The 23,350-nt window shown below is 18.4% G+C and overlaps 7 protein-coding genes and 1 long non-coding RNA gene across 14 annotated transcripts in view; 5 read left to right on the top strand and 3 right to left on the bottom strand.

Annotated features, from left to right (window-relative positions):
* Positions 1-1,120, top strand: part of LOC107993230 (E3 ubiquitin-protein ligase MIB1) — a 468,131-nt gene extending 467,011 nt beyond the window's left edge. Inside the window, exon 15 of the mRNA XM_062086713.1 lies at positions 197-1,120. Within this exon, the coding sequence (XP_061942697.1) occupies positions 197-337 (141 nt within the window). The 3' untranslated portion in view covers positions 338-1,120. The remainder of the gene's footprint in view (positions 1-196) is intronic.
* A 3,216-nt stretch (positions 1,121-4,336) lies between these two features.
* Positions 4,337-8,955, bottom strand: LOC108000484 (cytoplasmic dynein 1 light intermediate chain 1). Of its 2 annotated transcripts, none has more exons than XM_017060841.3 (10): positions 8,514-8,955; positions 8,273-8,346; positions 7,688-7,804; positions 7,367-7,597; positions 7,033-7,243; positions 6,777-6,965; positions 6,590-6,704; positions 6,377-6,517; positions 5,488-5,647; positions 4,337-5,383 (listed from the first exon to the last, which is right to left on the bottom strand). In XM_017060841.3, the coding sequence occupies exons 1-10, from the start codon at positions 8,600-8,602 to the stop codon at positions 5,268-5,270; spliced, it is 1,443 nt and encodes a 480-aa protein (XP_016916330.1). In that variant the 5' UTR covers positions 8,603-8,955; the 3' UTR covers positions 4,337-5,267. The 2 variants fall into 2 exon arrangements, with proteins under 2 accessions (XP_016916330.1, XP_016916331.1); XM_017060842.3 differs by having other exon boundaries at positions 6,401-6,517; positions 8,514-8,672.
* A 25-nt stretch (positions 8,956-8,980) lies between these two features.
* LOC108000483 (WW domain-containing oxidoreductase) lies at positions 8,981-12,763 on the top strand. Of its 2 annotated transcripts, none has more exons than XM_017060839.3 (7): positions 8,981-9,226; positions 9,418-9,482; positions 9,737-9,973; positions 10,090-10,285; positions 10,487-10,672; positions 10,767-11,022; positions 11,131-12,763. In XM_017060839.3, the coding sequence occupies exons 1-7, from the start codon at positions 9,132-9,134 to the stop codon at positions 11,338-11,340; spliced, it is 1,245 nt and encodes a 414-aa protein (XP_016916328.1). In that variant the 5' UTR covers positions 8,981-9,131; the 3' UTR covers positions 11,341-12,763. The 2 variants fall into 2 exon arrangements, with proteins under 2 accessions (XP_016916328.1, XP_016916329.1); XM_017060840.3 differs by having other exon boundaries at positions 9,006-9,221.
* Positions 12,764-13,022: 259 nt separating this feature from the next.
* On the top strand, positions 13,023-15,459 carry LOC108000258 (MICOS complex subunit MIC27). 5 transcript variants are annotated; one of them, XM_017060486.3, is made up of 6 exons: positions 13,023-13,213; positions 13,468-13,646; positions 13,824-13,945; positions 14,029-14,262; positions 14,604-14,773; positions 15,280-15,459. In XM_017060486.3, the coding sequence occupies exons 1-6, from the start codon at positions 13,199-13,201 to the stop codon at positions 15,295-15,297; spliced, it is 738 nt and encodes a 245-aa protein (XP_016915975.1). In that variant the 5' UTR covers positions 13,023-13,198; the 3' UTR covers positions 15,298-15,459. The 5 variants fall into 5 exon arrangements, with proteins under 5 accessions (XP_016915975.1, XP_061942699.1, XP_061942700.1 ...); XM_062086715.1 differs by having other exon boundaries at positions 13,038-13,213; positions 13,477-13,646; XM_062086716.1 differs by lacking the exon at positions 15,280-15,459 and adding an exon at positions 14,970-15,122 and having other exon boundaries at positions 13,038-13,213.
* Positions 15,460-15,597: 138 nt separating this feature from the next.
* LOC108002531 (M-phase phosphoprotein 6) lies at positions 15,598-17,526 on the top strand. The gene is made up of 3 exons (XM_017064261.3): positions 15,598-15,948; positions 16,041-16,141; positions 16,282-17,526. The coding sequence occupies exons 1-3, from the start codon at positions 15,901-15,903 to the stop codon at positions 16,580-16,582; spliced, it is 450 nt and encodes a 149-aa protein (XP_016919750.2). The 5' UTR covers positions 15,598-15,900; the 3' UTR covers positions 16,583-17,526.
* LOC133667511 (EF-hand domain-containing family member B-like) lies at positions 16,892-19,669 on the bottom strand (the record flags this gene model as incomplete). Its single annotated transcript, XM_062086718.1, has 9 exons — positions 16,892-17,074; positions 17,161-17,270; positions 17,532-17,609; positions 17,829-18,021; positions 18,118-18,310; positions 18,579-18,743; positions 18,841-18,961; positions 19,098-19,278; positions 19,502-19,669. Coding segments are annotated over 9 exons (1,392 nt in total), but the record flags the coding sequence as incomplete, so codon positions are not given.
* Positions 19,670-20,904: 1,235 nt separating this feature from the next.
* Positions 20,905-22,250, top strand: LOC108002532 (ER membrane protein complex subunit 4). Its single transcript, XM_017064262.3, has 3 exons — positions 20,905-21,116; positions 21,410-21,681; positions 21,803-22,250. The coding sequence occupies exons 1-3, from the start codon at positions 21,058-21,060 to the stop codon at positions 21,997-21,999; spliced, it is 528 nt and encodes a 175-aa protein (XP_016919751.1). The 5' UTR covers positions 20,905-21,057; the 3' UTR covers positions 22,000-22,250.
* LOC108002533 (uncharacterized) lies at positions 22,094-23,033 on the bottom strand. Its single transcript, XR_001766875.3, has 3 exons — positions 22,556-23,033; positions 22,430-22,483; positions 22,094-22,331 (listed from the first exon to the last, which is right to left on the bottom strand). It is a non-coding gene; the product is annotated as an uncharacterized LOC108002533 (long non-coding RNA).
* Positions 23,034-23,350: the final 317 nt, after the last annotated feature.

Here is a 23,350-nt window from a genome sequence, read left to right as displayed (position 1 = left end):
TGTATTATATTTATAAATATATTATTTATACTTTTTCATATATTACTATAACTTTTTTACTAACTATATTTTACAATTTTTATAATATTATCATTGAAATTTATAAATTATATTGAAATTTTAGTTTTCTTTTTTTTAATTTTCTTAAAAATTTGATTAATAAATATTCTTTTTTTCTCTCTTTGTTTTCTTACAGACTATGTGTCCAGTTTGCTTAGATCGTTTAAAAAATATGATATTTTTATGCGGTCACGGAACATGTCAAATGTGTGGAGATCGGATGTCAGAATGTCCAATATGTCGAAAAGCTGTAGACAAACGAATTTTACTGTATTGAATATAAAAAAAAGGATTGTTATTTAGAATTGAAATTCTTTTTAAGAATTATTATATTATTGTTAAGAATTAATAATAGGAATAATTAAATATTGCATTCAATGATATAAATTTTTATATTTTTTTTCCATATATTTTTCTGTTTCAACTTCCAAATAAGACTGTATTATAAATTAAAATTTTATTAAAATTATCAAAATATTTTTACATACTGCTTATTTTTTTAAGCAAAATTAAGTTTATATTAATTATTTTCCATGAAAAATTTATATAATATTTTTTATATACATATTTTAAAGTTTTCGAAAACATTTATACAAGTTGAAATAAATAAATATTTTGATTGATTACTTTATACTATTGTATATTATAAATAGACATCATAAATCAGTTATTTAATGTTATAATTTGTATCAATTATTTTTATTTTTAGCAAATATGTGCTAGATATAAGTATCTATATAAAAATCTTTAATCTTAAAGAATGTATCTAATACAATTCATAATATGAATTAAAAATATTTCCTACTTTGTTTTTTAAGAGAAAAACTAGAAAATGCAGTATTTATTTATTCCTTTTTTTTCAAACGAAATATACACATGAATTATTACTTATCACTATCTATTATTATTACTTATTATTAATTTAGCTCATTTTCGCAATATAATGATAATCAATTAAATATATATAGATTATTTTACGAATTAGGCAAAACATGAATATGTTTTAAAGTTATAAGATAGCAAAATATTAAATATTAATATTAAATGAATTAATTAATAATGCTTCGATTATTCATTTTTTAAGTTTATCAAGTTTAATTTAATAATAAATATATAATTATCTTTTAATAATTATTATTAGTAATAAACAAAAATATTAAGCAATATTTCTAAACATTTATAATAATATTCTCATTTTATAGTATATAATATATGCGAAATTATCTATTCAAACTATTATGCTTCTTTAAATTTATAATTATACTAACAATTTATTATGTCAAAAATTAGCAAATGCTTTTTATATAGATTTTGCTTTCCTCAACTAAAAACAATAATCAGCGGAATAAGAAAATTTTTATTTTAAATTAATAGATTTTCAAAAAATTTATTTTAATTTTACTTTTTTCTATAATTATGTAACGATTATTTTATTCCGCTGATTATTTATTTATATTATATTTTATGTTTATAATTAGATTTTGCATCTATAAAAAATTGATTCCACTCTTATAATCTTTAAGAATATATTATTTTTTGAAATTTTTTAATTTTTTTTGTCTCATGAATGATATTTACATGAATTTCTTGTAAATACTTCTCTACTATATCCAATAATTAACATTGTCGTACTTATTTGGCCTGCTTGATTTTATGTAAAATATCTTATTATTGAAAATTTCAATTACGATAATGGATAGTGCCAATTATTTTTATAAATAATGATAGAAATGTATAATTTATTATTAAATACTTAATTTTTTATATAACAATATAAAAATAATTATAGTAATCATTGTAACTTGAGATTTATCTTATTTAAAGTGATAAAAATTATATAAATATAATTAATATATTATTATTTGCATAAATCTTATAATGACTACGCATATTTTAAATTATAGACTGATTTAATCAATTTACTTTTCTTAATAATGAAAAAAAATGGAAAGCAAAATTTTAAAAAGGTAATTTGTAATGAATATCAATTTAGATTTTCTTGATTCACAAAAAATATTTATGAGACTTTGTATCTTTTTTTTTCTTTTTTTTTTTTTATTTTATTGAATAAAGAATGATTGTTTATTAATATTATTATTCAATTTAACAAATATATTGTATATTCAATTATAAATGCTAAAAAAATAATTCATGACATTGGTTCGAGATTATTAATAATTTGGAAATATTTTTATTCATAAAATTCATAAAATTACTTAATATTACTTTAACATTGCATAAAGTGTTTTAAAATTTTGTTTATTTTTAAAAAATGTATATTTTTGAATTTTTTTCGTCAATTATAATTTTCAATAATAAATAACTATCATCTATACTAAAATATTTTTCTATGATTCAATTTTTCTTATGACCATAATTACATTCTGAATACGAAAATTTATTAAAAGTTTTTTAAAAAAACTCTTTCAATATTTGCTATAACAAATATATATTTAATGTTTATGTTTATTATAATATATTACTATATGTATTATGTAATATAATATCATATATATTATATATATTAATATTAAAATTTTTAATATTAAAATTCTTTTTTATTTTTAGAAAATGATTTTATAATACTATAATTTCTTTTGAATAAATTAAATGAATATGTTTAAAATACATTAAAATACATTTAAATATTTAAAAGAAATTAAAGAGATTAAATAATAAAAATAATTATAATACACAGCATAGATATCTATGGTTTTATTTATAAATTGATTTTTATTGTGAATATCCAAATAAGATATAGTGCTCTTAATCCATTGTTCTTCCATACACAATCTCTTTTTAAAAGTTTTTGTGAAATAATTATTATATTTAGAAAAACTTTGTTAATTAAATTTAAAATAGATTAATATTTATAATTGAATGTTAAAAGTCTAATTTAAGACTCCATTTTTTGTGAATTTAAATCATGTATAATTTATCTTAGCAATAAAAAATAAATAATAAATAATAAAATTATATTTACACATGTATATTCTTATCAAATTAAACAATATATAAAATTATAAATACTAAATGAAAATATCTAAATATTTTGCCAAGTTATTATTGATAACAAAATTTTGATTATTAAACAATTTATAGTACCTATTATATATTTTATTATTAAAGTATTATATATATTATATTATATATATTATATATATATTTTATATTATTATAAATTAATTATTTTAACCAGGAGTCTTAAAGAAGATAAAATGTGAATAAGCAATATAATACAATGTTTGAACCATTCCTATGTCGTACTATTTCTGTAAAATGATATTTTATTTACATTTTATATTGAGATATTATCTATACACAGTATTAGAAACTATAAACATATTAACATTACAATGGGATCTTAGAATTTTATTATTGAATCATTATCCAAAAAAATTATCATAGCTTATAAATATAATTTTATACATTTTTAAGATTTGTATTTTAAAATAAAAATTAATTTTATTTTCTCTTTTCTTAAGTAATGATCCTATTGTATTGTTTTTTAGAAATAATTGTTGTAAAGCAAATATTTAATCATCTAATTAAAATTATTTAATTGTAATTTTTATCTGATTTTATAATAATTTAATATAAATTACAAAAATTATATAAGCTATTGTAATTTTATTAATGCTTAATTACTTTGATATTTTTTATTTTGCAATGAAAACATAAAATTATAAATATTCTTTTATATTATAATTATTGAATATTTGATATTAAAAAAATAAACGTAAATAAATATCAAGTACAAAGTTTAAAAAATATAAATATTTTTATCTCTTTTGTGTTTAGAAATAAAAAATATCAAAACTCATTGCATTAAAATATATCATTACAATTATAATAAACATCATATTTATGAAAAACTATTTATTTTTGATTAAAAATTTCAATTAGTTCATTTACAGAAAACTACATTGATGATAATTGAAGTTACAAAAAAAGATTCTTTTTTAACTTCTAAAATTCTTTTAGAAGTTAACAAAGCCATTAACGTTATACTTCAATATACACTCTAATACTCATATAAAATTCTATTTCACACATTCATAATTAATTTGTGTTACGCAAATGATATATATAAATTAGATTCAATACAGAAAAGAATTATTCAATCAATTTTCATCAACAAAAACAATATTATATTAATAAAAGTATTTACTTATTATGAAAAGAAAGCATTCATTATAGAGCAGTAAAAAAAAATCTCTTTTTTTGTGGTTGATTGTTAAATAATTAACTATAACAAGGTATAAGAACATGTGCGTAAGCATATAATTAGAATATATTATTATATTAAATATTTAATTACATAATTTAATTATTCTTTAACTATTATTTTGTATTGTTTTTGATATTTAATCAAAATAACCAAAACTTATTACACTTCCTTATTTTCTGTTCCTCCTGTTTTGTATTATGAATTGAATCAGATTGTTTTTTTATTAATTCTTTGCGACCCATTTTTATTTAATAAAATTTTTTATTATATATTCATAACACTATTGACACTATGTCAATGATCTCAATATCAATATTATATTAGAAATACATAAACATTAATAAAGAATGTATCATTTACTTAACTTAAAGAAAATTATTTTAAAAAAATATTTAAAAAAAAAATTTAGATTATACAATTGTGCTCTATTATTATATTCTTATATAATATTCTATAATAATTTCATAAAATATTAATATAATATTATATATTTTTAGTTTAATAAATTCAATTAAATATTTGTGCTTTGCACAATATAATTAATTAATTATTAGATGTTAAATAAAAATTTATTAAATATTTTATTATTTATAACAAGTTAAAAATTATGAATAATTATAAAAAAATGTATTGAATTAAATATATTAAATTTAATTGAATTAATAATTAAATGAATTAATAATAAAATTATATGTTAGATTATAACACGTATATATCATAAAATATAATATATATATAAACAAAAAATTCTTTCTTTTAAATCATTATAAAATATCAATTAGAAGTTCTTTACAAATATGCCAATTTCATTAATAAAGTAAAAAAATTATATTAATTATAATTGCAAATAATGTAATAAGAATCAGATGAATATATTATATATTTGTTAAGTTATTTTCAAAATTTTATTAAAATACTTGCATATTCTTGATTTTTATTTCTATATATATTGAGTCGCAAAGAAAAAATATTTTCTTTAACATTCAGATGATGAATTTAAATTAGGAGGAGAAATCTTTTTCGTTCGAGTAAGGCGATCTAATTCCACTGCTGCATCATTACACATAGTTGCTTTATCTACTGATGCGCTATCTAAAATAAATGATAAATCAAATTTATATAACTTTAATTGATTATAAGAATCTATAATATATATATATATATATTAAATTTTTATAATGAATTGAAATATTTACCAATTTTTATGGGACTCGTGCCAATGCCACTACCAACTGGTGATCCAGGACTTCCAGTCTTTTTATGAAGAAGAGAATTGAAGAAATTAGCTAAAACACCTTCTCCAGATTGTGTAGATCCAGTACCTTTAGGATCTAGTTTTTTATTTGGTGATGCTACCTATATAAAAAATATTTAATATTTGCAAAAAATTTTCTGTTATAACTATAACAGATCATACCACAAAAATTAGAACATGCTTTTAATTTTTTATTGCAAAAAAGCATCTCCAAGATATTGAACTAAGACTGAACTATTTAATAATCCATATTACTAAATAATAAAATAAATAATTGAAATTTAGACTGTTACAGTATCAAGAAGTTGCAAATACATTTTTTTTCTATATTTCAAATTTAACAAAATACACATATTAACATTCATAAACATTCATCTTCAATATCAAATTAATGTAAGTAAATATAACTTGATATAATATAATTTTAAAACTATTTATTATAATTATAAAATAGAAAGCTTATTAATTTTAATACAAGTATGATCAATAAGCAATACATAAATTCATCTAGATGATTTCAATGAACATGAAAAACACTTAATGATCTTAACATTAATATACAAAAAATTAATTACGAAATGTAAATATTATATCAGACAATTATTCCCAAAAGCATGTAAAAAGCAATATATACTAAAATACATCAATTAAGATCATTTTGAATTATTAAAGTCAGGATAATTTTAATATAATAAGCATTATTTGTTAAAAAATGAAAATATGATAACAGCATATATAATATAGATAAATTAGCCATATTGTTATTCAATGCTGAATGATTATAACTATATGTAATATGATAAGCATGCTCCAATTATAAATGGTATAACCTGAATAACTGGTCCAGTGCTTGCCTGATTCCTGGTTGTTGGAGAACGTGTTGGATCTTTTACACCTAATAATGCAGCTTGTTGTTTTGCCAAGAAAGCTTGTTCTTCTTCTGCTTGTACTTCTACTTCTCTAGCTACACACTAATTAATAAAACAATTTTTTATTATAAAATTTTTAATATTAAAAAAAAATATATTCATATATATTCAAACCTTTCTATTTATTGATGGTTGTGCAATAACATCTCTATAATAATCATCTGGTTTCATTGATTGCAAATTTTCATGAAGAATGCTAATTTTTTTCATATTATCCCAACCAGCAGGACTATAATTAAAAATATTTTTAAAATAATAAAAAATCATAAATATTTACTTTAATTTAAGAAAAATTACATACATAAGAACTGCATCTTTTTCAACAACTAAAGCAGGTGTTCTAAATGGTAATGAATAAATTCTATGTGTAAGATATTTATAAAGCAAATCACAATTTTTATCTTCTTTTGCTGATGTGTAAAATAATCCTGCACCATATTGTAAACAAAATCGTCTTATCCATTGTTGTATAAAATCAAAATGTTCATCTCTAAAAAAATTAAAATTAATAAACAAATATTTTCTTTCAACAATTACAATTTATAATATAATCTTACTTGTAATCATGTTCTTTTTCAAGCGTGGACATATAATCAGTTTTTGTAATAACAACAACAACATCTAATCCCAAATTTGTTGTAAGTACCCCTTCTGGTAATGGTAAGTTATCCATTGTATCATCATCCAAATTACGACTAGTACGTCTTAAGGGACTACCAGGATCTAATTCATCTCCAGGTTCTGTATAATCTTGCCATTTCTTTACATCTAAATATATAAAATATTTAAATTATTTTATTATTAAAAATTTTAAAATATTAGAATTATAAAAATCAATTTTTATGTATAATTAAATATAAATAAAATAAATAATTTAAAAATATGACTTACTTAATTGCCTACATCGTTGCCAAGTATCATTATCTAAAGATAATTTGTCAATATGATCTCCTAAAAGAGCAGCCCAAGATTGAAGTTGATCCAAAATAGCCCATGGTGTTGTCATTGCAGCAACTAACATAACAAGGGTATGTGGAAATCTTTCTGCATTTAATGCAAATCTTAAAAGATTTGCATGACCAGGATCGCCATCCAATACCCAAACAGATAATCTTGTTTGATCTAAATAATAAATTAAATATTAAAATTTTTTAATTTATAGTTTTTTGTCTATTATAATTAAAGACATTATAAATTGTTAATCAATATTACCATCTCTATAATCATCTCTCACATCAATATATGCAAATTCCAAACCAGAACCTTTCTTTGGATCTTCTACACCTTGTAATTTGGCAATAAGTGTTGTTTTTCCACTTTCATTATCACCTATAAATATTTTTTATTAGTTAGTTATGAATTTATATAGTTAATTAATATTTTTACAAAATATATTTTATAAACTGGTAAAAAATAATAAAAAAATTATATATTAAAATTATATATTATTTTATATATATATATAAAATATATGTACGTAAAATAATTAGAAAAATTAATTAAAAGTTTAAAAATTTAAAGAAAATCAATAAACTAATTATATAGAATATATCATTAAAATATTACTTTATATATTAATTATATATTATATTATATATTTATTATATATATATATTATATATTATATATTATTTATTATATATTATATATTATATATTAATATATAATTAATTATATATTAATTATTTATAAATATATTTTACGTACATATATATTATAGCATATAACATCATATCCCTTCAGAATTTGATATTAATTAAGAAAAATTAATAATTCAAACTAAAAATTCAAACCTACCTAAGACAAGAATATTCTTATTTGAGGGTAATTTATTACTGCTACTGTTTTGTACTTCAGCCAAAATAGAGGACCTATATAAAAAACATATATATAAAATAATATAAGAAAAATGATTAATTTTTTGACTTTTTAATGTGATATAAAACAAAAAATAGAATAAAATATTTACAATTTGCAATTGTTTAAAAGTATGTATACTTTATATTAATAAAAATTTCTAAAAAAATTTTAAACATACCATAAATTATCTTTATTTTCTGGATCCTCTTTTTTTTTTGAATGAAATCCATTACTTTGCAACATCATATCAATTGCTGTCGCTGCCATTATCCATTTGACACAAATGAAATCAGCTATCGATTGTATATAAAATGCGGGTGCGGTTCACAGTTAACTTCATTTAAAATGGAATCGAATTGTATTTAAACTTAAGTTTGCAAAATTTGCATTCATTCTTTTTTATTTTAATTTTTAAAATTTGAATTATAATATATAAATATATAATATATTCTTATGATATCTCTAATTATTAAAATTATATATTTATACAAATCATATTACTCTTATTTAAATCATATTATATATTATAATTAAAATAATTATGCAATAATTTTAATAAAGGTAATTTTTAATCATTCTGTTTTAATAAAAAATTTTATTTTATTATTAATATTATTATTATATTTTTTCTGATTATAATGTTGGTAACAGTTATTATGTACTATTATGAACGGTTGTTATACATGAATGATATATAAATTATCAACTTAATAAATCATACAATTAATCATACGAATAAAGTGATTAAAAGTTATAAATTTATATAAAATAATAAAAATAAAAATTTCAAAAGAAAATGATAGGTATTTTAAATGATTCTGACAGTGAAGATGAATTACCACCTGGATGGGAAGAAATGACAACTGCTAATGGAAATGTCTATTATGTAAAGTAAATAATATTATATTATATATTATTGTTATCGTTATTTTCATTAATAATTTTTTATTAATAAAAATTAATAAAAATTAATAATTATATCAAATCTTTAAATATTAATATGAAATAAATTAAAGATTTTATATGTTTATAATATAATTATAAAATATCTGTTTATAAGTTATGATATTATTTTTTTCTAGTCATTATACAAAAGGTACACAGTGGACACATCCTAGGACTGGTCGTACAAAAACTGTTGAAGGGGGTATAATACTATTATGATATAAATTTACATATTAATATATATTTAAATTATTAATTATATATATATTTATATTGAGTAGAGAAAATTACAAGTTTATATGTTTAGATTAATAATATATAAAATATTATACTATGACTTTCATTTAAATATTTATTTCTATATATTTTGAAATTAATAATCAATTATGTAGTTTTTAAAAAGTTATTATCTAAGATTATAATTATAAATAAAATTTGATAATATTTGTTAATAAGAATTACCATCTGGATGGGAAAGACGTGTAGCAGAAGATGGTCAAGTTTTATTTGTTGATCACATAAATCATACAACAACCTATACTGATCCAAGACTTGCATTTGCTACGGAATATAGAGAATTATCACATCCTATGAGACAACGTTTTGATGGTAGTAGTACAGCATTATCTGTTTTACATGGAAGAGATTTAAGAGGCAAAATTGCTATAGTTACGGGTGCTAATACTGGAATAGGTATTATATTTCTTTAATTATTTCATATTTTCTTTTATTATAATTATTTGTGATTAATAATAATCTTGTATAAATAATTTAGATATTATGTTTATCAAATTATTATAATTTTTAAGGATTTGAAACTGCTAGATCATTAGCTCTACATGGTTGTACAGTTATTATAGCTTGTAGAGATCTAAAAAAAGGTACAGAAGCAGTAGAAAAAATAAAACAAGAAAGAGAAAATGTATTATGTGAAACCTTACATTTAGATTTATCATCATTGCATAGTGTTAGAGAAGCAGCTGAAAAATTTAAACAAAAATATAGGTATATTAAAAATTAATAAAAAAAATATAGGTATATTATAAATTAATAAAAAATATATATGTATACTATATATTAATAATTCATGGTATTAACATGACATTTAATAATGTTAATATTATTATAAAAACTTAATCATTTTAATTTATAATTTGAATATTATATAATTTGTTATTGATTTACTAATATATCTTAAAATTTTAGGACTTTACATATTCTTATATTAAATGCTGGAGTATTTGCAATTCCTTATCAACTTACAAAAGATGGTTATGAAACAACATTTCAAGTAAATCATCTATCTCAATTTTACTTTACTCTCTTATTAGAACATCCAATACGAAGTTGTCATAATTCTAGAGTAGTAGTAGTTTCAAGTGAATCACATAGGTATTCAACATTGCATATATTGTATAATAATAATTTTTTTTTCATTAATAAAAACTGATATATAATATAACTGATATTCTATTTTTATTTACAGATTTTCATCTTTACGAACAGTAGAAGATTTTCACCAATTAAGTTTATCTCCTCCTGCATATAAATATTGGTTTATGGGAGCATATAATAATTCAAAACTATGTAATATTTTATTTGCACAAGAATTAGCAAAATATTGGCCTTCTGTAAATGTTTTTAGTTGCCATCCTGGTAATATGGTTTCTTCTTCATTATCTCGTTATTCATGGACATTGCGATTATTATTCATGCTAGTACGACCTTTTACAAAATCATTGGTATGATAATTTATTTAAAAAAAAAATCTTAATTTATTTTAATTCTTAAAAATTATTATTAAGAATTTTTCTTCTAATAAATATTATATAATATTTAAAATTTTACAGCAACAAGCTGCTAGTACATCAATTTTTTGTGCAACTGCTCCAGAATTGGAAGGTGTAACTGGATGTTATTTCAATAATTGTTATCGCTGTGATCCATCAAATGCTGCATTAGATTCTGCACTTGCAACTAGATTATGGTCTGTTAGTCAAGAAATGATTATTAATATTATGAAGAAAGATAAACTTTGGGAAACATTAGCTTTAAGATAAAAGTTACTATTAATATATTGCCATAAAATAGTTATAAATGGAATCAATTCAGTAAAATATTGAAATCATAAAAATTTAAAAAGTATTTTTAATTAAGAAATTTATATTTATTTTTACTTAGAAATTTTATTTTATATTTGATAAATTTATTTTTATGTATTATATTTTAACACGATCAATGTGGAAATGATGTTGCATTGAGCATGTTAATTTTTCTAAATTTTATTAAAATTCATATATGTATAAATATGTATATTAAGATTGTATTAAACTAAATTAATTTTATTAAATTAGAAAATGAAAGAATATTTTTAATGATTTAATAATAATTAAAAATTAATTTTAAGAAAATAATTTGATTTTAATTGATTTTGATTAATTCATCTATTAAGTTTTTGATAAATATCTATGACATATGTATAAAAAAAATTATTTTACTAGCATTTAATAATTGATAGTTTTATTTTTAAATATTTATTTTTATGTTTCTTGTCATGAATATTTTTATAAAATTTATAATACATAGACAAAGATGTACAATAATACAAAGATTATTATGCTTGTTTCTTAGAATATTCAAAGATATTTTAAACATAATGTCACAATGAGAAAAAACTGTGTTATTTTGTTCACATATTTTCAAACAAATTAGTGATACGTGTGAAAATAGCGGAAAATCACACGTAAAAATGGCTCGTTAAATTCTTCGATCTTATATAAAATTATAAATTTCAATCTTTAAAATTTTAAATAGTGAAATTCGCTAACATTTCAAATATATAGTTATGAACAATTACGTACACAGATTCTTAGAATCAACTATTGGAAGTTTATTTGGTAAAGATGTGACATGTAGAGAACCAGTACATCGATGCGATGATTATCAACCAGGTGTATTAGTAGAATTTGGAAGAACTGGTATAAAAGTATGTATTCAAGTAATAATTTTTTTAGTCTATTGTTTAACTCTATTAAGAAATCAATTAACAAATTATAAAATAAATTTTCATTTATGGATGAATAGAAATGCAAATATTACATTATTATTTATTGACGAAAAATATTATAATTGCAATACACTGTATTTCATGTTTAGAGAAGAAAAAATTTTAGTCTCATTTTAATCTTTATTATATATAATAACATATAATTATAGGAAAAATAAAATTTGCGTAGCTATCCGATCTTCTTTTTTTTAACCGTTATGAATTGACAACATAAACAAAACCTTGATATATTATGTCAATTTTCTATGAAAAACTGTAAATACAAGATGTACAACGATTTTTGATTTTAATATTTAAGTTTTATGTTTTATTTCTGTATAAATTTTTGTTAACATTGAATTGGATATCTAGTAAGTAGATTCTATATATTGTAATAAAATTATATTTCAAGAATATATTTATAATTTTAATATTAATCAGCTTTAATTAATCCTATGATTAAAATTTAAAATCAATAATTAAATAATTATTTTTAAATCAATTTCGAAACAGAAATTGATAATATATTTATTTTAAATATTATTAGTAAAAAATATTTTAAAAATTTATTTAATAATAAAGAAAATTTATATTATTAAGAAGTAATTAATAAAATTTAATAATAAAGATTTATTGAATTAAAATTAAAATTTTAATTTTCTTTTATATAACTATTTCGTAATTAATTGCACTACTTAAAAATAGCACTAGATGTCGCGTTCTTAATACATAAAATTTTTAGTCTGTTGAAGTAATGTCATCAATGCTAAATTATAATTTTCGAAATAATGTTTAAATATTTTTACGAATGATTTAAGACATTTTAATATAATTTATATTTTTGAGAGAGTTATCATTATCTTATTCTAAAAATGCAACGAACTTTGGTAATGATAAAAGAATGCAATATTATTTAACATTCGATATTATTATTTTTATAATTTTTTTTTCTTTTCATATTTTATTCTTAATTATATCTATTGATTAAATATATAATAAAATATAAAAGAATTTTTTAATGAATTTTATTAATTTTATCACTGAATATAATTTTAATAAATATAAAAAACAATTTCTCAAAAGTAATTAAAATATTATTACTAATATGGAAAACAGAAATCAAATATATATTTACATGAAGTTTTTCAAGAAATTCTTGATGCCGTGTGGGCTATGTGCTGCAGTACCAGCAATGAAACCCCCAATTCCTGAAGAACATCCTGCACCTTGTAGTAATGAAATACAAGGAAAGAAATTAATAAAACCATCAGAATTACCCATTTATTCTATCGATGATGGGTATACTAAGCAGATGCCATGGTAAAGCGCAAGTAATTTCATATTGATAAATGTATTTCTATTCTTATTCATAGAAGAATTTTATAAAAAAGTGATTTATTTAATATAAATTTATTCTTTTAATTTTTTTTTTAAAAAAAGCAATATATTTGCAAATAATTTATATAGATATAGACAGATAATCATAATTTTTTGTAGCATACAATATCCTTCTATTGTGGAAGATAATATTAGAAAAATACGACAAACAGTGAGTGAGATAAAACTTACAATAGATAAGATTTCTCGCGATATTTCAAGTTCTTTAGAAAGTCTCAAATGTATGTATTTATATTTAATATAAAATTTAATATCAAATTAAAAAAGTATATAAAATATTTATTAAAATTTTCTATATTTATAGTTATATCTGATTATCTTCAAGATCAAGCCAATCTTATGCCACGAATAGGAGCTGTTGGTGTAGGTGGCTTATCAGGATTAATATTAAGTCTTAGAGGAGGCATATTTAAACGATTAATGTATACAACTACAGGTGCTGCTATTGTTGGTTGTGTTTGTTTCCCTAAGGAAACAAAGGAAACAGTTAATACAATGGAACACTATGGAAATGTTAGCTACAATTTCATTTATGGTGGTATGTATATTTATTATTTTATAATATTATTGCTTTAAATAATCATTAAGATGTATATATATTAGTTAGAAATGGCAAGCAATATAAACTTTATTATTCAAAATTCATTGTTTTCTAAATCATATTTTATTTTCTTGTAAAATTGAATTCAAAGTATTTTTTTATATAAAGAATAAGTATTAAAATTTTGAATATTTTTTGAGTATTGAATTTGTATATATTTTTTTTTCTAAAAAAATATAAAATACTATAGATATATCATTAATGTATTTTATTATTTAATTTTATATTTATAATATAAATTATTAGTATAAATTTCAATATTATATTAAAAATTTCAGTGAAACCAGGAGACAACAAAAAAGAAATTTCATTTAATGAATTTCCATTAGTGAAAAGTGTGCTTGAATCAGAATATTTTCGTATGTTAGTTCAATTTTTTGAACAAAAAACAAATGATACACCTACTACAACTGATGTTGTATTAACTGATACAACTGCAAAAACGGAGGTAGGATGCAACAATAAAATTACTCTTGCATCATTCCTCCTATGCCTTTTAAAATCATGTTGATATAGTTTGCCATTATATAATATAATTTATCCTATACATTTAATTAAACAATTATAATTTTTAATATAAAATTTTTAATATAAAATACTTTTTACTTTGAAATTAATTTTTTACAAAAATTTTTCTCATATAGTCTTAGCAGAAGCTCACGACATTTCATTTCATCATAATAAAGAAGATTTAAAACCTCTTGATTCAGTAACACCAACAGAAACCTCTCCTATAGAAGTACAAAATTCAAAAACTTCAAAATCTCTCATTAAGTAGATGTTTAATAATATAGGTATCCTCTTTATTTTCATCCTTATTTAATGTCATAAATATTCCTTTCATATTGGTTTATTTTATTATGTAATTTAATGATAATTAATAATATTATATTTTATTATATTTCACATGTAAGCATTATATAAAAATATAATTATTATTTTAATATATTTCAGATAAATAAAAAGAAATGAAGAAATTGAAAAAGGAGAAAGAATAAATTAATACATTCAGTTAATAATTAGTTAATGATTATAATGAATATTTAATAATTCTGTAAAAATTATATGAAGTTTAAATACAATCATAAAAAATTATAAAAATTTCTCTATTAATAAAAATTATAAAAATCATAATTTTTATTTATTTATTGCAAATTATATGTTTATTATCATAAAATTAAGTTTAATGATATTCTTTTTTGATATTATTTTTTTTAACATTACATAATTTAAAAAGTAAATAAAAATAAAAAGATTAAAAATTTTTAATTTAAAATTTTATGTCTTAATTTATTTTATAATATTAAATCAAAACTATTTTTTTTATACATAGTTATACATAATTATATATAGATACATATATAATATCTATCTTGCATAGTAATGTTGGTTAACCTATAATAAGAAACATGTTACTACAATCGATGTATAATATACAATAGAATCGATATATAATATACAATATTTAATATTATTTTCAAATATATTATAATTAAATTTATTTTTAATACTTAAAATAAGTTTTATTATAGAAAAAGATATAAATATTAATTAAGATATAAAAAAATTAAAAAAATGGATGTTAATAAGGCAAAGTTATCAAAAAGTATTTTAGAAATGAAAGTAAGTTAAAGAATTATTTTTCTCATTATAATATTACACAAAATCATGTATGAGATATTTTATTTTATTGAATATATATAAATATTTAATAGTTTATGAAACGTACTAAAGAAAAAGTGGAGAAACAACAATTTCAAGAAGAGGGAGAAGAATATTTTGGAAATGAATTAACAAAACGTATGAAAAAAGATTCGTAAGTTTTTAATTTTTAAATGTAAAATATTTTAAATAATAAGTTTAATTATTTTATTGGATATTAATTAGATTAATTAACATTTTAATTTATGAAAATATCCAATTTTTAATATAAAAATATATTTTTTTATTTTTAAGAGAAAGATTTATCATTGAACCCAGTTATGTCTTTTGTGAAAAGTTAATTGATGGTAGAGTAAGTTTTCAAGGAATGAATCCTGAAATAGAAAAATTGATGGAAGCAGAACAAAACAATGAAAATATTAAAATGGATGTACAAAAAGAAACAGATATTTCAGACGAGCAAATGGCAAAAAGTTGGAAAACTTATAGAAAAATAACAAAAAATGAACATAAATATGAAAAATCATTACAAAAACATAATAACAATCATGAACCATTACCAAAAAAACCAAAATTTTTGAAACCACAATATTAGTATTTAATATAAATCATATTTATATATGTATATAATTAATTTTAATTAAGTTCTTTACATAAATATTTTTTGTTTAAGAATAATATAATAACTTTTAATTTTATTGTAAAGTATATATAATTTCATAAAGAAAAAATTTATATTTTCATATTGCATATTTTCATATTTATATATTGCAATAAAATTTGTATTTGAAATGTATAAAAGTATTAAAATGTAAGTAAATATTTAAATATATTTTAATTAGATATTGCATATATTTATATAGATATATATTATTAATATCTGAATTTTAAAAATATTTTATATTTAATTAATTTTGTTATTAATTATATTATCATATTGATCAAGCAAATTTACAAAAATTTCTACAGATACATTATCTGTGCAACTTTTTTTTAATCCTTTTTCCCATAACAAATCAAAGCTATTATTAGGGAATTGAATTCCAATAGCTTCAAAAATACTTCTTATTTCTTCTTTACTTCGAAGCTAATTGAAATTTAATTAACAATGCATATATTTATATTATAAAATTTAAATGTCAAAATATTCTATAAATAAATATTTAAATTTACTTTAGAGAGATCTGTATTGCTAAGACCATGTTTTGTAAAAATATTTGGATGTATAAGACTGTAAGCAGTAGGTTTATCCAAATCTTTATAAACTCCTGCTGTTGGGATATCTGTGAAAAAATGAAATATATTTGTAAGCAGAAATAATGATTTTATATTTAACATAATGAATTATTAATATTAATCTCTCACTATATATATATATATATATATATATATATATATATATATATATATATATATATAGTATCTTTATTATAATACTGTACTATAATAGTATTTTCTATGATTTTAATAATTAGTACAATGTAATAAAAAACTAACATGTTATAATATATTTGGTAATAAAGTAGAATAAAGAATTCACTAACTTGTAGTATCTATTCTGTCTATCTTTCCTATTGTTGTATTGTATTCAGTGTTATAATATTGACATTCCAAAGGAATCTCTAAGAAAATTATTATAAAATTATGTCATTTTAGATACAAATAATGATGTTAAATGTTAATAATGATTTAGAAATATGATATAATATTATTAAATAAATACATATTTATTATTTATATATTATTTATTATATATTATATATTATTATTATTTATATATATATATTATATAATTTTTAACTTTGTAATTTAAATAATAAAGTTAAAACATAAAAATTTACTTTCTATTTTTGGTAATGTGGGAAAATCATATTTCCAATTTAAAAGATTTAATAAGTCTTCATATTTTATATTTTTTTCTTTATATATTTGAAGAAGATCCAATAAAGGTATTAAAAATGTTTTATTTATATATATTTTATATTTGGCTAAAATAGAAAAAACTTTATCTTCTGGCAAAATACCTGTATAATCCTAAATACAATAATATTTAAAATCATTTTGATTAATAGAAGTTATGTTGTTTAAATTTTTAATTATACATATATATAAGAAAATAACAATAAATACTTTATCAAGGCATATTAAATCTTCATAAATATCTAAATATGGAATTTCTGGAACTTGTTTTTTGAATTTCTGACGTAAACTATTTATATATTGCAAGTAATTTTGTTGTGTTATAACTTCATTATTTATGGGACAATCACTTAAAATATTTAATTTCTCAGATGTATCTTTTTTTTCACTAACTTTACCATGTCTCATTTCATGTATAAATTCTTTAAATTTCTAAAAAAGTTCAAATTAAAAAAATTTGATAATTTGAATGCAAGAATTTCTACATTACTTTGTTCAGAATCAATATTTATATAATATTTTTATACATATAGCTAACTTATATTTCACAACAATTATTTTTAATTTAAATAAAAATTTAATTTTTTTCTATTTTTATTATAAATTCTTATATAAATTATAATATAATCTTTTGATAGCAATAATTTTATTTTAATAATATTATTTAATACTTTACTTCATCAATATAAGAATATGAAGATTTTGCAAAATTAGAATTTGCAATTGTATTAGGATCTGCATCAATCCATGTTAAAAGTTTTTTTAATCGCATACCTCTGATATTAGCATTATATGATTTTCCAAAACATAAATTTTGATCAAATGGTTTTTTATAACTAAAAATATATTTTTATAATAAATTTTAATATATTAGAAATAATTTATAATTTTATAAATTAAAAATTGTCATTTAATTATTTAACTATTTCATACTGTCTTTTAATTTGTTCTGCAGGCAAGTATCTATTATGACTTTTCTTATACATTTCAATAATATCTTGCTCTGGAATATCACTTTCCATTATTTTTTCTTTAAGAAGTTCAGCTATACTCTCTTTTAATATTAATAGAAAATACTTTATGAATATATTTTTAATTTATAAATATTATAAAATACATAATTTAAATTATACTATAATTATCATATTATTTTTTTCATTGTTACAAATATAATGTTTGATAGTTTATACCAGATTTAATTTTTTTTCCAAAAGTCACTTCTAATGGATTCATACCCATTGGAAGATATGGAATTTGATAACGTGTTTTACCAACTTCTTTGTTCCAATAACTATTCATTACAGTATTTCTTAATTCAGAAATAATTGTCTGAAATGATGTCTCTTGAACTGGTTGTATACATTCTTTTACCTTAAGAATTAATAAAATATATAAATCATATTTAAATATTGTCTATTTGTACAATAATACTTTTATCATTGTTTTCATTAAACTTTATTCATAAAAATAAAAAGAATATAAACATCAAAAATATTTCAAAATGTTTAAAAATAAATCAAAACATGAAAAAAATATAATTGTAAAAGTAATAAATAATAACAAAAATAAATTTTTTAATAGATTCAAATCTTACACCAATTATTTGTTTAATATTACACATATTAGTTATATGTAATGGTAATTTTTGTATATATTTTTCATTATAATCAAGCATATTTTTCAAAGCTTCAATTTTATCTTCTAAAGAATATTCCATAAAACATTCTTTAATATTATATGTTTTATTTTTTGAATTTTTATAATTTTTCTATAAACAATAAATTATAATTAAAATTAAATTACTAAAAATAAATATAAAATATTATAAGATAAATACATGGAAAATATACAATATATATCTTATAATTCTTTTTTTAAAATTTTAAATTTATAATATTAATATATTTTATATAAAAATTTTAGTAGAATAAAATATATACATAAAAAATAAAATTGTTTTACTAATAAAATAATCTTACAAATTGTTTCTTGTTAGAATCATCATGATTTAATATTAAAAATCCGTTTTCTGTATTACATTTTTCCATTTCGAATATAAAATATTATATAGATAAAAGAGAAAAAAATCAAAATATTATTAATCACACTTATATAAATTGCTATATTTTATTAAATAACATATAAAAATAATTTAACAAAAGAAGTAGAATATAAAATAAATATAGATAATTAAAATAAATAGTGAAAAAAAAGATAGAAATAAAATAAAAATATTGAAATTAGCGCTATCTTCAAAGTGTCGCAAATAAAACATGTAAAAATAGTGAAAGGATAAAAATAGGATAAAAATTGATTATTAATGCCATTTTTGAGTATCAAAAATAGTTTTTTAAAAGAATTATTAAAAATAATTAAGAGATAACTTTTATATTCTTATTCTATTTCAATTCTTATTCTATTTTATCTTATTTCTAAAGAAATATCTTTGTTAATCAATAAATAGTGTCAATTATTATTTTATCTTTTTCTCATTATTTATCGTTTCTTCATATATTTGATTTACAGAATTTTGGAGATGATTTTGATTTCTATTTTTTCCTACTATTTGTTATACTTCGTTTTATACTTACTTTTGATATTATAGTATATATTATAATATTTTATATTCAATTTATTTTTAAGAAAAGAATTAGAAAATTTATTATATATATATATATATATATATACATATAAAATAATATAATTTGAATTTAAATTATATATATATATATATTTTCGCGCGTAATTTTGCTTAATTAAATATTTAAAATATAAATTATTTTAGTTCTATTATTTTAAATATTAAATATATTAAAACATGATTTTTACCTATTATAAAAATTTTAATTTTTAATATTAATTTTAATTAATATTAATTTCGTTAAAATTATTAAATTATTATATTTAAAAAAAATTTTTTTATTTTTCATTGTTACATATTTTAAATTTAAATGTTAAATATTTATGTTTATATTTCTAATTTTGTTTTATTGATATAATTAATTTTTGATGAACTTAAGCATTTGATTGATGTTGTACGTTATGATTGTATAGTATAAATGCCTGTGTACACGTTTATGTATACATGCTGTCATAGTTCTTGAAAAAATTTATAATAATAATATAATAAATTTAGAATATTTAACGATAATGACAGCAGTTAAACAAAATACAAAACGATCAAAATGGGCTTTAGATTTTGCTCACAAGTTGGTAACCTTATCATTCAAGTTATATTTTTAACGCGTATAATACAAATTCTCTTATTTATTAATCATTATGTTTATAGAATTTTTGATAAGTTTATATATATATATATATATATGTGTGTGTATATATAATTTAGATTATAGAAAATAAATATGTCAATAAAAATTGTTATTTTTCTATAGTTTACATAAATAAATGATTTAAAGATATAAGATAAAGGTTATGACATAATATTTTATATTATTTTTTTAAAAAACGAAGTAGTATAATTTAAAATATATTTTTTTTGTAGGAATAAACAAGAAAAAAATGCAGATATTGCTTCACCACCAGGCTATACACCTGCTGTTGCTTTATTTCATGCTGCTGATTCAATTAGAGAATCAGATTCTAATCATTTAATAATTAAAAAATCATGGGATTTAGCTTTAGGTCCTCTTAAACAAGTCCCAATGAATTTATTTATAATGTATATGGCGGGTAATTCCATATCAATATTTCCTATTATGATGGTTGGTATGTTAATTATTAGACCAGTGAAAGCATTATTTACTCTTCAACAAAGTAAGTATATCAAGTTATTTATAATTGGAATAGATATTTTAATGAAAGATATTTAAAATTAAAGAAAAATAATAACAAATAATAAGTTAATACTAATATTTAAAATATTTTTTTTTTTTAGCATTTAAAGTAATAGAAGGAACACATGCTTTTGGACAGAAGTTTGTATATTTTTTAGGACAATTGGTAAACATTGCACTTGCATTATATAAATGTCAATCAATGGGATTACTCCCGACACATGCATCAGATTGGTTGGCATTTGTAGAACCTCAAGCACGGTTGGAATATTCAGGTGGTGGATTTATATATGTATGACATAAGATATAATTATTTAAAAATATATTATGTACATTTAAAGTGAATTGTTAAATTTAGACACATTTTATTTTATCTATAAGTTACCAAAATATTCACACATTACACAAAATGTTTTATTAAAATCAAATCACAAAATATTTCATGTTTATATACATATGCATATAACAATAAAAAGTACAACAATATAATATAATAAAACTGCATGCATTGAAATATATTCCATAAATATATTACTATTACTTAATAAATTGTTATTATTTTTTTTTATATTCATCTGCAAATTCTTTTATTCGTTCTATTATCTTATTAGGATCATCTACACGTGGTATCTGAAATAAATTTAATTTAAAAATATTAATATAAATTTTTAATATAAAATGAGTATCATTAAATTATTGAAAAAATTCAAAATAATTTTACAATATACCTCATAGTTCTGACTTATATATATACCAGCATAAATTCCAATGCCTAAGGTTATCTAAAAAACACATTTTTATATTTTTATTAAAAAATAATATTATTATTTAAAAAATAAGATATTAAAATGTACCAAAAATTTGAACATTTTTTTTATTGATTATTATTTTGTGTAATTTTAACACACGAAAAATATTTATTTTATATTTTAATTAACCTTTAACATCAAACCGAATTTTAATATAAAAATTTCTTATTAAGAAAATGTTATATTACTTAACAAATTTCTTGTATTAAAGTTTTATAAATATATAATTTATACGAAATCTTTCATTTACTTAGTTTTCTTTATACTCATGTTTGTGATGTTTTCTGTATGTAAGGTTATTTGCACAAATAAAGTTTTTATTCTTATTAAATAATCAATTTTTATTTCCTATTCTTTATTAAAATTATTTAAAAAATTTTTTAATTAGATATAATAAAGGCAAATTTATATAAATATAATATTATGAAAATGACATATTCATTGCAAACTTATATTGTCATAATCACATGATTAGCAAATAAATGGGTTAACTACTTCTCTTTTCATTAATACCGCGAAATTTAGGAATATTTGAATTACTATAATATATAATTAAATTTATTTTAGAAATATTATTACAAAATTTATAAACATTACATATAATATATAATTTGTAAATCTTACAATATAGTATTACAAATTGTTTATTTTAATTTCTTTATATTAATTTATTAATACTTATAATAGGAAGAACATATGAATAAACCGGAAATTATAAGAAAAAACAAGATAGATCTAAAATTTCAAATATTCATTTACATATATACTTTGTATAAATTTAAGAAAATTAAAGATACTTGAATCATTTTTAATAATATTTTACAATTGTAAATTTAATTC

Source organism: Apis cerana, linkage group LG16, assembly GCF_029169275.1.
Source record: "Apis cerana isolate GH-2021 linkage group LG16, AcerK_1.0, whole genome shotgun sequence".
Lineage (NCBI taxonomy): Eukaryota > Metazoa > Arthropoda > Insecta > Hymenoptera > Apidae > Apis > Apis cerana.
Note: the sequence above shows the minus strand (reverse complement) of the source record. Positions and strands in the feature narration are given on the sequence as shown.

Bases quoted from the DNA above. Each gene is read 5' to 3' on its own strand.
- LOC108000484 (XM_017060841.3), bottom strand. From the start codon at position 8,602: ATGGCAGCGACAGCAATTGATATGATGTTGCAAAGTAATGGATTTCAT. The intron at 7,805-8,272 runs GTAGGTTTGAAT...AAATATTTATAG, and splicing joins TAAGAATATTCTTGTCTTAG to GTGATAATGAAAGTGGAAAA. The intron at 5,648-6,376 runs GTTATACCATTT...TTTTTTATATAG, and splicing joins GCACTGGACCAGTTATTCAG to GTAGCATCACCAAATAAAAA.
- LOC108002531 (XM_017064261.3), top strand. From the start codon at position 15,901: ATGGATGTTAATAAGGCAAAGTTATCAAAAAGTATTTTAGAAATGAAA. The intron at 15,949-16,040 runs GTAAGTTAAAGA...AATATTTAATAG, and splicing joins AAAGTATTTTAGAAATGAAA to TTTATGAAACGTACTAAAGA. The intron at 16,142-16,281 runs GTAAGTTTTTAA...TTTATTTTTAAG, and splicing joins AAACGTATGAAAAAAGATTC to AGAAAGATTTATCATTGAAC.
- LOC108000483 (XM_017060839.3), top strand. From the start codon at position 9,132: ATGATAGGTATTTTAAATGATTCTGACAGTGAAGATGAATTACCACCT. The intron at 9,483-9,736 runs GTATAATACTAT...TTTGTTAATAAG, and splicing joins TACAAAAACTGTTGAAGGGG to AATTACCATCTGGATGGGAA. The intron at 10,673-10,766 runs GTATTCAACATT...TTTTATTTACAG, and splicing joins GTTTCAAGTGAATCACATAG to ATTTTCATCTTTACGAACAG.
- LOC108000258 (XM_017060486.3), top strand. The intron at 13,647-13,823 runs GTAAAGCGCAAG...AATTTTTTGTAG, and splicing joins TATACTAAGCAGATGCCATG to CATACAATATCCTTCTATTG. The intron at 13,946-14,028 runs GTATGTATTTAT...CTATATTTATAG, and splicing joins TTCTTTAGAAAGTCTCAAAT to TTATATCTGATTATCTTCAA.
- LOC108002532 (XM_017064262.3), top strand. From the start codon at position 21,058: ATGACAGCAGTTAAACAAAATACAAAACGATCAAAATGGGCTTTAGAT. The intron at 21,117-21,409 runs GTTGGTAACCTT...TTTTTTTTGTAG, and splicing joins GCTTTAGATTTTGCTCACAA to GAATAAACAAGAAAAAAATG. The intron at 21,682-21,802 runs GTAAGTATATCA...TTTTTTTTTTAG, and splicing joins ATTATTTACTCTTCAACAAA to CATTTAAAGTAATAGAAGGA.